The following is a 13,528-nucleotide window of genomic DNA, read 5'->3' on the forward strand; positions in this document are numbered from 1 at the left end:
AAACTGCCAGACGCGGATCGCGATTTCGATCTTTTTGGATCTCATCAGCGCGTCGCAGGCAGCTCCGACAGAACACAGACCAACTTTTACCTGCTGTCTTAACAGTGCGTTTCAGAAAAATTGAAAAATACGTAATCCTAAAATGTAGCATCGTACTACAGATGGCGTTTCCGCGTCATTTGTGGTATTTTCTAAAACGCTTAAGCTAACGTGCCTATCACGTTGAGGTTGGTTACGCCAGGATTCGTTTTCAGCAAGTAGATATCCACACAAGTGGACCTTGTTGAAAAATACGTAATCCTAAAATGTAGCATTGTGCTACAGATGGCGTTCACTGTGCCGTTTGTAATATTTTCTGATACGTTACATTATCCCCCCCCCCCTATAAACGATTTATTGTAATGAAAAGTAGCAATGAAAAGGCTTTTTTAAGAACCAAGTTAGGAAATGAAACAGATGAACTGCGAACGTCACCACATTTCCTTAGTCCTCCTCCCCCTTTAAACACCTTGTCACGCTAAGCAATACCCCTCCCTCCCACTTATTTACGAATGTATTTTATATGAACGAATCCATGGGTAATTGAAAAGGAAATGAAAAAGAAAATTGAAACTTACTGTTAAGGTAATATATTCCATTTTGGTCGACAAAAACGTTAGGGAAGACAAACTGTGATTCGTATTCTAAGTCGGTCCCTTCTGCACCATCTGAAACCACAGAAAATGCCACTCAACACAAACAGAAAAAATCGGTTGTCTGTAAAGTCGGTTTACTGACGATAGTTGAACGTGACAACGTCATAAGAAAATACTGATGGAATGGTTTCATTTTTTAAAAGAAAATTTCAATTTTATTTGTTTGATAAATATTTTGTATGGATATAGAGAAGGAGGTAAATGGAAATGTATTATTGTATAGCAGCTGTCCATGCGGACGCATCGCTCGCTCGAGTAGGAGAGAGACAGATGTCGAACGCTGCCGAACGCGGAGGCCGATTGTGCCTCTGTCGCTCGTTCCGCGCTCTCGCTTGCACTTCAAGCCTTAAATGGAACGCCTCAGAGCGAGGTAACGCCGCATGAGTCACGTTTTTTCGTGCGTGCAGCCGGCTCCATCGAATTATAAGACGTTGTCACGTCAAAAACTCCAACATAAACATATTTGATAAATTCATGGAATTGAAGGGTTGGAAGGTTTATATTTGTGTGTAGAACTAACGCCGACGTTTCGCCTCCAATTGGAAGCCTTTGTCAAGGTAGGTACTTCAGTTAGACAAGCATACGTTCCAAGAACTTACCTCGACGAAGCCTACCAATTAGTGGCGAAATGTCTGTGTTGACTCTACACACAAATGTAAACCTTTCAACCCTTAAATGTCTAGATTCTTTGCTTCTTTACCTTTTTATATCTAAACTAATGGGATGATATGGAGAATACATATTTGATATATTTTTGGGCGAAAATTCCGCCAGTACAAGAAAAGAAACCAAAGAATCATCATTTGAGAATGTTCATTTACCTACCTGCAGAATGGTGATCCGGGGTGCAGGTTGACGTCGAGTTGGCCGTGGAACATGTGGTACCCGTTGATGTTTGTGTGTGATAGTTTTTAGGCTTGCTGAGATAGCCTTTCTTAAACAAAACGTCCTGTCTAGGGGTTGTAATTCGTGTGTATTCATCTAGAACAAGGATACATACACTTTGTTTATTGGACAAAATTATAACATTTTTTTTAATAATAGATAACATATACAGTCAAATTATCCTAACCGTAAAGTCTTAAGGATGTTTGGGAGGTATGTCAAAATGCTACGAGACAAATAAAAATTTGGAAGAACGTTCCCCATTCAATTCTAAAACTCCTGTAAAAATTACAAATCGATTCACTAAACCGTTAAAATGTTATTAAAATTTTAAAAAATTGTAATTTTACACATCATTTTATGGAGATTCGTTGACCGAACAGATTAAATTTATTTTTATTAACAGAAAAAAAGCTACCAGAAATTTCAAACTTTTATAATAAGTAACTTGAACTCTGGAGAATCACTTTAGCGTAAGGTTATTCAAATTCACTAAATGGTTATCGAGGAAAAAATGAAAAATTAGCTGAAAATCTCGTTTTTACTTGATAATATAATGATAATATTTATAATTGTCTGAAATAAATGCAATTTTAAAGTTTTAATTATTATTTAAACATATTAAATGGTTTTACGCTTATTAGTAATAAAGATTGAAACTAAATATTTTTTTATTTCGAAGTTGAAATCAAGGCATATTCACTGTCAAAAGTCAGTTAAAAATTTTCCATATTATTCATTATTTCTTATTTTATTCAATGTTTTTTGTCAAATTCCAAATTTTCCCTCAAACCGTATACTTGTTTTTAGTATAGAAACTAATTATTTTTTTGTTTCGAAGTTGAAATCAAGGCATATTCACTGCCAAAAATCAGTTAAAAATTTTCCATATTATTCATTATTTCTTATTTTATTCAATGTTTTTGGTCAAATTCCAAATTTTCTCTCAAACCGTATACTTTTTTTTTTAGTATAGATAGTATTTATTTACCTCATGATATGCTGCAAATCTAATTAAACACGAATTTCTAATTGTATGTACTCTTGTCTCCGATTGTACCTCCCAAGAATGGGAGAGAGTTTTATTTAGCGACAAGTCAAAGTTCGAGATTTTTAGGTGTAAAATAATAGAGTTTGTGACCAGATCCACTTAAGAACGGATCTAAGATTCATGTGTAATCTCTACTGTGAAACACGGTGGAGGCTAGATGATGGTTTGGGGACGTTTTGGAGAAAGGGAGACTGGAGACTTGGTAATAATTGAAGAGATTCTCAAGAAAGGCTATAAAAAATAGTACTAAAGGAAAATGTAGCATGTTTTGGTCTTGGTTTTATCTTCCAACACGACAACGATCCTAAACATTCAGAGGAAGAATGTGCTTAAAGTCATGGTTTGGCGGTCACAGTCCCCCGACCTTAGGACGTTACATTGATGAATCAAAAATTTAAATATGAAACATTTATATATTGTAGTTTTATCATTACTGTATTCTTATATATTCAAGTTGTACATAGGGTAGACAAAGTTTTTCGACCGGTAGTGTATGTTGTGGAGAACGAATGTTGTTCAAATGAGTAGAAGGAGATGGGAAAGCTCAATATCTTCTTATAGCATGTTCGTTTCTATACACTGTACGGTTTTTAGCAAATACTGCTGAACAAAAAGTTAAAAAGCCAATATCGATAAAACGTGAAACAGCACGAACACTCATTAGAAAACCTCAACGGACACAAAAACCTAATAAGTGACTTTTTTAGGACACGGCGAAAAAGATTTGACGGTGTATTATTGTAATTATTAGGTAAAACATGCATGCAATTGCATTAAAACTCGCTCAACTACGAAGCGATAGTATTGCTATTATCGGTTACCGGTTACAAAAAAATACCAATCGATTGCATTTGTTATTGTACATAAATAAATTACCTACAGCCACCTTGGTACATTTATAAATAGGTGTGGAGTGCAGCAATGCAGTTTTACACAGCGGAGCGGAGTGAAATGGGTTCCTGTTCTTTTTATTTGCATTTTTATTGTCTTTTTTTTATAATCGGTGCAAGTTCAACAAACTAGCGAGTCATTGAATTTAATCATAATTACTCGGTATATCGAACATGACGGTTCATTATCCGATATTGAAGTAATATCGTGAAAAACAGCCGAACCATTATTACAATACCTGAGCGAAATTAATTAAAACAAAGGTTAAATTTTTTAAAATAATTATTCAAACAATAAACTACGTATAAATTATAAACAATTTACATTCAAGCGCTGAAGTACGCATTTTAATGGGAAGAGAGTTAGATTTCAACTCATCATCATAAGGTCGTCAGTCCTAAGACTGACTGGACACGCACCTCCACTCCTTCCTATCCTGATCTAATCTTCGCATATTCCTAGAACTAGAACAACCCACATCCTCAAATATTTGCAAACAGTAATCTAATCTAGATTTATCTCTACCTCTCCTAACTCCCATTTCTGCCACTAATATGTCTTTCACTAGACCTTAATGCCTGAGAAGGTACCAACCTATCTCGCCTTTTTCTTATTGCTCTCTAATGCCTTCTCATTTCTAACCTTCTGTATCCACAGTATTCTCATCATTCGCCTGTAACCCCACATTTCGAACGCTTCTAATCTTTTCTTTTCCGCAGCGCCCACCGTCTATGTTTCGCAACCGTACATCACCGTGCCTCAAGCATACACCTTTAACAATCTTTTTCGAATTTCTAAATTAATCGTTCGCGAGCATAGAAGTGACTTCTTTTTATTGAAGGCGACTCGACCCTGCGCTATCATCTGCTTTATATCCCTACTACTCCTTTCGTCCTGACTTATTTGACTTCCTAGATATCTAAAATCAGCTACTTCTTTGAATTTTTCGTCTCCTATCTTTATATTCGCTCTTTCCCTACTTTTTCTTCCCTTCCATACCATATTTTTGTTTTACTTTTATTTATTTTCATACAATACTATTTCGTCAGTACCGCATCCATTTTATTTAAAGCTATCTCTAACTCCTCCTTGCTAGATGCTAATACTGCTATATCATCTGCAAATCTAAGCATACTAATCTTTTGCCCCTGTACATCTATCGCTACAGTTGTACTGTCTTTAATGATGTTGATCGCGTCTTCGATGTATAGATTAAAAAGTAGCGGTGACAGTGTGCATCCCTGTCTGACTCCATTCCTAATATTTATTTCTCTACGTTGCAGCCCCAGCTCTATAACCGCTTGTTGCTCTTTATACAAACTTACTATCACTCTTCTGTCTTTATAACTCATCCCTACATTTTCAAGTATGTTTAACATCTTGTCCCAGTTAACACTGTCAAAAGCTTTTTCTAAACCTACTAATCCTATGTACAGATTTCAACCACCCTCTGAATTATTTTTTAAAAATATCTACAAGTTAAAAATTACAAAACAGGAAATTGTAAAACTGTAAACTTATGGAAAGGGAACGATTAAAACGAAAAATTGTAGTCAAGTAAGGTCCCTACTTAGGTCGACGATCAAAACTTTTTGAAGTGAGAACAAAAACCGCACGTTATTCGTTGTTCTGAATGCGATCCCGTGCCTACTATAATAGAGTACATGTATTTACATCTCGGTTTTCATTATTAGTAGCTTAAGAGTCCTAAGTACACCCCTAATAATAACGTCACGAACGGGCGATGTCCTCTCCCTGATCGTAATTGACTTTTTATACTGAATAGCGTACGTTCTCGATTAATTTTTTTCGAGATGTAGTATTATGAGACTATAAAAAATATAGAATACGTTCTGTATGTCGTCGAATAACAACTGATCTACATATCTATGTAAAATAAGCCCTTGTCATGTTATTAAAAGTGTTCAAATCCTTATTAAATTCTGATTGTTTATTTGTTTGTTAAATCACGCCTCAAAATTCATAGAATTCTCTTAATGGATTCTATTTCGCTTAAAACTCTTTAGAGTATTAGAGAGTACCCTACCCCATGTTGAAATACTTTCGGTACATCCCCCCATAACACATACATATTGTACTGTTAAAGTGAAAAATAACTGTTTTTATTAAATTGAAGTACGTTTAATATAACGTTGAAATGTTTATAACTATTCATTTTTTTATAACCCATTATGATTTAAAAACTTTTTACTAACAATTCTTTTCTTCCTTGAATACACTCTATTTTACTATTGTTTATGCAATAAAAGCTGCAAGGTCTTCGGTTTCTAATAAATGGTGTCAAATGCGTGCAAATCGTAAATGTATTTAATAACGTGTAATAAAACGATAAAGTCTTTGCCGTTGCGTTTCCATTACTTTAAATTTAGATGCATATACGAAAACGGTAATTACAAACACTTAGATTAGAAAATATTTTTCTTGAATGAATGTAATGGAATCAGTCACAGTAAATATACAATGTATACTTACAGGAACTTATTTATATAAATATATGTTAGGAAAGCATATAATTTTTTTCATTTAATTGAATACAAAGGTCGGAATAACGAACGACAACATCGGACGGAAACGCTTAAAGAACCAGGACGAAAATTCGTAGATGCAACAAAAATATTCATCAGACCAAAACGCATGTAGTCATTTTTTTTAAAGAAAGGAAAATACTTTTTATTAATTGCTTTCTACAATCCAATTTACCTTCGTTAAATGTAATTTTTTGTTCGCTGGTTGTGCTACTTGATCGTGTGGATTTCCCCTCATACTGGAACTTCCTAGTAGGAGTCGACTGACTAGAATAAGGATATTTTGAATACCTTGGCTGGTAGCTTTTGGAGAATTTGAAGCTAGGTGCAGTGCCGGAACTTTCACTGTCACTTTCGTGTCCTGAAACAATAGAAATAAAAAAAAATTAACGTCTATCACTATACACACATTGAAACGACTAAAATGTAACCCATGATTGCATGCCGGATATATTCGATAAAATCTTTTAATTATTGTCCTAAATAATTATATATATTGTAATAAATAAATTGATTAGTGAAAGTGTCATACTTAGCAGTGTTAGATCATGGGTCAAAAGACCTTTGCTGTTAATGCTAATTTCTGAAACATCTGTTTTCTAATGTAATTTTTGTTTTTTATAAACGTTTAAAATGTTTGTTAGGTACATCTTCACGTTCTACCTTTTAAGTCGTAACTTCATTCTCCTGAAATAACAAGTTCCCCTTATTTTACGTATATTAAGCTGGCATAACAAAGTTACATTTCTCATTTCCAAAATGCGCCATAATTTGTCGCTAATTTGTCCCCAAATTCAAAAATTTGTCGCCCCAGCCAGTTACTGAGAAATAGAAAAATGCTAGCCTGATACAAACTAGCATTGCACATGGCGTCGCTGGAATATGAAATGGCGCGGAAAAATGCAGTTCTTATTTTGGTTTTCGGAAAAAGCTTCAATTTCATTTAAACTATTATACAGATGCCCTGTATAATAGTATATTGTATATTCACTGGCTTTTAAATAGGATCGCAAGACACTCAACGAATTTTCAAATTTTTGACCAACAGACAATGCTTTTAAAGTACGTTTGATGACATATTAACACACGCAAAAATGTCTTTAATGTAATATATAAATGAAATAGGCTTAGTATTTTTTACTTATTGTTAGTAGTAACTAGTAAGTCAAACAAGTGAACTTAGCAAGCGCGGAAACTGAATTGCCTGCATAAATACGTTAAAAAAGATAGGTTAAAATCGACCGTAATTACGGGATTCCCTCAGAAAATTCGACTTATCGAAGTTGGCGCAAAATATTTCGTTCGAGTTATCAAGATATTCGAGTAATCGAGGCAAATTTACACGCATTTCCTACTTTTGACGCTATTGCCAACCAATTTGGTTCGACTTATCAAAAATTCCAGTTAATATCAGATCATTTTTCAGTAACTGGCAGGAACGAAAATTTTTTGGATTTGGCAACAATTTAGCGACAAATTATAGTACACTTTAGAAATAAGTAAGAAATACAACTTTGTGATGGTAGCTTAATTACGTTCTCGTTTCGGTAAAGTCACCGAAATCGGTTCAACTGCTTTAATAATTAATTACCCCAAACAGACATGCAAACAGATCTAGATAAAATACATAGAATACAAAGCATCTATTTTTAAATAGATACAATTCTCGAGATAAAAAATGATAACAATTATCGTACTTGTTCCTATTACAATATTTGTCTAAATATTAAATTAAATCAAAAATAAAAGCATGATAAAAGTAATATTTCATCCAGCACTTTTATTATTTGCTTTTACTTTTATCTATTACAAAGTTCTGCACTGATGAAATTTAATTAGACATACCAACAATTTCATACAATTTATTACTGAACATATAAATTGATTACGTACAAATAAATCAATATTAAATAAGATCATCAATGACTTTTTAATTAATTTTATGTCTTAGTTGATCCGTACCAAAATGATTTAAGTTCAAAGGTTTTCATTAATATTTATACGCATGTTTACTAGACCGATTTATGTCTTTATTGTACGTGGTTTTTAAACATTTTCTTCCTCAATTTAATCTGTTAAAGTTGAACTAGTTAAACCTGATAAATCCTGTAGACTTCGGAATAATTTGATACATGTAAGAAACGATTTAAACCATTATAATACAAGAACAAAAAAGCAGAATGATATCATAATCTGTTTTAAATAATTCAGCATCCGCAGACGTACCTTCCAGTCACAAAGGGTGCCTACCCGACTGGAAATTAGTTCAGAGAACCCGGATTATGATCAGATGCGGATCAGATTTTCCGTAATACGGGCATCTGATCAGTTTCTGATCAGAGTACAGTACTCCATTCCTTGAAATGGTCATACGATCAGAAACTGATCAACGCACAGTATCTTCTCTATCTGTTAATCCAACCATCTGATCAGAAATTGATCATAGTAGAGTTTCCTATCCCTTAATCCAGTCATCTGACCAATTTCTTATCACAATATAATGCTACAAATTCTATTACGGTTTCGGTACAATCTTTAAATCAAGATCGTATCCGATGTTCTGAACTGGATCATAATACAGAACTTTATTTTTTACCTGATTTATTCTGTATGCAAACAAACAGATCCGACATGGATTTTTCAAATGGATCCTATGTTGATCATATATGGCGTGACGATTTTCCATCATACCCGGATCAGAAAGCCTGATTTATTTCTAATCAATCTTCAGGCAATTTTGATTCGCATCGGATCCAATCCACTAACTTTAGTAGTTTTTTATTATTAAGTAATTTAAATAAAAACAATGAATCGTTTCTTTTGCTCTATCTGCTTCAAAAAAATTTCATTTCTCATAGTTTTAAAAGAATAAAGAAAACACTTGACGTTAAAACAAGTTGGTAAAACACTTTCAGTTTGAACACTGATCTTGTTTCATAAAGATAAGTTCAAATCACAATTCACATCTGTACCTAATAGATTTGTTGTATGTTTTTCAATTTATTATTACTATTTATTAAATTACTTCTATTGAATCATGCGTAAGATTTCTAGCAGTAAATGCTTTCAAATTTGCGATTTGCTTTAATGATTTCGTAATCACATTCGTCACAGTTTTCTTAATTAACGTGGTGGCATTAATAAACTTTTATAGAAGCTCGTTCATCATACAAAAGCTTTCAAAAGATATTTTTTTAGAAGGAGTCGTTAAACTTGCATTAACAGTGCCGACAAACCGTCTAAATTTAAAAGTACTTAACAGTAGTACCAGTTCAACGAAATAAAAAGAATTACTAAAGTGAAACATCCTTAGAAAAAGTCTATTCATCACATAGGAAGCTGTGGCCGTAGATTATTTTTTTCTTTCACTTCGGACAGCATAATTACTCCATCACAAACGTAGGTCACATTATAAATATATATATATAAGACCTTATTTTGTCTGCTATTACCTAATCCGTCTTCTATTAAAGACACTTATTAATACCTCTCACGATAAAACGGTAAGTATATGTATTAGATCGATATAAAAATTTCTTGCACTCTGACTGGAAAATCCTAAACTACTTCAAAGGTCAAAAACTCTAATAAACCTTTGCTATAGACAATATTATCTATTGTTAAAGAATCTCAGATTGTAGATTACAATTATTTTAATTGCTTCGCATACACATAGATACTACACACTCACGATAAATGGGGCATGAAAACATTTCAAAGAAATTGCTGTTATCCAAATTTTAACAAGATAACAACAATCAAATATATAAAAACTTTGATAAGAATTATCTCAAATTGTCATTTTTCCATTATTCGTTCCTTACCAACACGGATAATGCGATAGCAATGTTACTAAATATACTTAACACCAGCGCATGTCACCGCTACGATCATACGTCACCTTAAAATTTGAAAATATACGCGACATCAGCACAGTTATTACATATTATATACTGCACGGTAGCGCAACACGGAAATATACGCGACATCGGCACAGCTATTACATATATACTGCACGGTAGCACAACATGGAAATATGACCGTATTACTTTATTAAACAACTTTTAATAAACTTCAAATGAATCGATCGGTATTGTAGTATTACATTTCCCAAATTCTCATACGAGAAATACCAACAACACTCCGTTTCCTGCAAAATCTTCAACAACTTCTTCCATTACGTTTATGACTCGATGTATTATGAGGAATAATTAGTACCTAGTGTACATATAACCCACTAAGGGAAGAAAGCATTGGGGATGAAATGCCACCTGAGCCAAAAGTGGGGGCAGCTAACTCCCGGGAGGCACAGGGGTATGGCGAAAATAATCAATTAAGTGTGTCTCTTTTATCGCATTCAATATCAAAAAACTGTAGAATAAAAAAGCCTCCAATATGAAAAAAAAACAAAAACAAAACAATATCAATATCATAAGTACCATCTTAAAAATTAATTAAAAATTTCCTGCAGAAAAAAAATTGAATGTATTTAATCAGAAAGTCACACCTTTCAATTATTATTGTATTTTTATCTAATTTATTAATACAACACTATGTGTGTCGTCATTTATATAAATATTGCACAACATATTTCTTGAAATAATACAGAAATTGTGTTATTCGTAGATCTCTCAGATTACAGTAAATTACATAATGTCGTTATCTTCATTATCTATAAAATTACGTAAATGCGATTTTTAAAATTACAGTTGACTAATGCCATACATACCTGAGATAGCATTTCTCGATGTAATAAATTTGCTTTACAGCAAGAAAATCGGATAATATGGGAGTATTTATCACGTAAAACGCATTTTTCAACAAATTTGAGTATATAATTAGTACCAATTTAATTTTTTTCGTTTACAATTTACTCATATTTAGCAAATACTATGTATTACAGTTGGAATCATAAACCATTCTTAAAGTTTTAAGTTTAGTTTACTGACAGAATATATTAATAAATAATTGCACAAGTTTTTGCATATTTAACACGTAATCTTATTGCATTATTACGTTTGCACTAGTTGTTATTGGCTAATTTACGAAAATATGAACTATTTTACTGCTTACTGGCAATTATAAATTATTTATTATTCGTCGGATATTTGCGTGGAATCACTCAAGGTCCGTTTACAGGTCCTTTTCTTTTACATCTATTATATTCACCGTTCAGAACACACTGGTAACGTATTGTACTTAAAACATACTTTAGGAGACCTAAACAAAGTTTATATATACCTATCCTTCTTCTAAATGAAAATATGGATCATTGAAAAAGTGAAGTTTCAAATGTTGCTATTAACAAACATTGTGTAACTATGTTTAGTAGACAAACATCTTCCATTAATAGCATCAGTTAACGTAAGAGTAATAACTGTGAAGATTAATTAACAATTTTCAGTTTTCTGTTAAAAAAATCCCACTCACACTTCACCAGTTTTAACATAGTGAATGAATTTTAAATTTCGATTTTTTATCGTCCAACAGGAGGTGACGTAAAAGAATAATATTCTCATTTATTTGGTAACACCACCAACCTGAGATTTATTACATATGATAATTTTGAAAATTACAATTCCCGCATTCCATTAGACTTGACATTGTTATATGACATTCAGTCACTATATTTATATGATGTCTAGAAATTTCTGATACTGGTCCAAAATTGCTATACACATTAAACTTAATACACATATGTGAGAATTAAAGTAAAAGCTTTTTATTCGCGGGGTATACTTTCCATAAATATGCCGACAATACAGAAACCATGGATATGGAATGGTAATTAGTATAGAATCATAAGGGATACATTCTAAGGTTCCCAAATAAACCAATATGTATCAAAATAAAATCGTTATAACCAGCTTTAGGCAAGAGTTTTAGATTTAGCGATTTTTTCTTGCTTTGAATTTTGAAATTAGTCCACTCGGTTACATCTTTTATAAAAGACGCCTCGGCTCGAGCCAACAGTACTCAAAAGATGCTCATCGTTGAAAAATAACATCGAATCCTTTTCTACTCGGTTAGATTTTTTTATAAAAGCCGCTTCGGCCGATACATTAGTGGGAATTCAACTGTACACGCGCCGTAGAGTAAAAACATGCTTATCGGTTCTAGATGTCATGAGTTTAATGTTTGGAACAAAGGTTTGAAATTTTGTGGTAAGATAGATAAAGCTTTGTTCTAAAGCTTGTCGAAGGCCATTTTTTAATTTTTTAGTTTCTATTGAAAATACGTGTCCTACAAGAAGCATCAACTTTAAGCACTTGTAAAAGCTTTTAATGACCATATTATTGAAAACCAAAAACGTACCGAGTTAGTGTGAACCTTTGTCTGTTACCATACAAACAATTAGATATTTATCTCGCAGAGTTAAATTACAATGTTTAGAATGGAAACCCATGTTTTCGGAAAAATTCACACTAGGCACGAGCGGTCTATTGCGGCCAATCCCCTTATTAAATGACACCGAATACTTTTCTGTTTACGGATTGCAACCGCGAATAATGAAATTTTTAGCCGCGAATACAGGAACTGGGTTGCAATTTTTTCATCCGCGAATAATGAAAACGCGAATAAGGAAATTTTACTGTACTACTACTTGACGGGCTAATTGTTTATAACATCTTGTCAATAAAGATTTAAAAAATCAGATAAAGTCCACCTCTCGTGCTTCTAAAGGGTCATATCATTCAAAACGACCTATAGTTGACATCTGAACCGGAAATTTTTAATTTTGTTGAGACACTTTCCAACGACTTCCTTTATATATTACCGTTAGAATCAATTTCATTTTTTTAATGATAACTGCCTNCAAAACGACCTATAGTTGACATCTGAACCGGAAATTTTTAATTTTGTTGAGACACTTTCCAACGACTTCCTTTATATATTACCGTTAGAATCAATTTCATTTTTTTAATGATAACTGCCTACCATTTTTATCGGAGTCGAGAAGTGCGTCTTTGTTGACAGATTAATTATAAGGGTAATGCTAACACTCGAACATTCGGAGGATTGTCAAGGAGCAATACATTGCTCTTTTTACTAGGTAAATAAGCTAATATTGATCTTTTAAAGTTGCCAAAAAATTCTACATACAACTATGGGCTATAAATCAAGGACGCTATGTTTACATGCTCTACTACATACTGATAGGTATCCGGTGCCCAACTATTTCGTAAACGGCGTGTTATTGTTTACTCGCACTTTTTTCCCGAAAGCCTCCTAGTGCCACGATGTTTTTAGCACCTTATCTATGTACGTCTGATAAACGGTAAACAGAAACTTCGAGCAATAAAATAAGTATTTCATCAGTTTTCTTTATATTGGTTCCTTTATGTGTAAACTTTTGTTAAAGTAGAATAGTTACCTACCGTTTTCCAAAAGCAAATCAAAACCGACTTCAAAACATTACGTATACGTATTTAATCAGAAAGTCACACCTTTCAATTATT

The 13,528-nt window shown here is 32.9% G+C and overlaps 1 protein-coding gene across 1 annotated transcript in view; it reads right to left on the minus strand.

Moving 5' to 3' along the window:
* Nucleotides 1-13,528, minus strand: part of LOC108741971 (uro-adherence factor A-like) — a 78,528-nt gene that overhangs the window by 35,888 nt on the left and 29,112 nt on the right. Inside the window, exons 2-4 of the mRNA XM_018476959.1 lie at nucleotides 6,244-6,429; nucleotides 1,521-1,676; nucleotides 618-707 (exon numbers count right to left, since the gene is read on the minus strand). Of these exons, the coding sequence (XP_018332461.1) occupies nucleotides 618-707; nucleotides 1,521-1,676; nucleotides 6,244-6,429 (432 nt within the window). The remainder of the gene's footprint in view (nucleotides 1-617; nucleotides 708-1,520; nucleotides 1,677-6,243; nucleotides 6,430-13,528) is intronic.

This window comes from Agrilus planipennis, unplaced genomic scaffold (assembly GCF_000699045.2).
Source record: "Agrilus planipennis isolate EAB-ADULT unplaced genomic scaffold, Apla_2.0 scaffold69, whole genome shotgun sequence".
NCBI lineage: Eukaryota > Metazoa > Arthropoda > Insecta > Coleoptera > Buprestidae > Agrilus > Agrilus planipennis.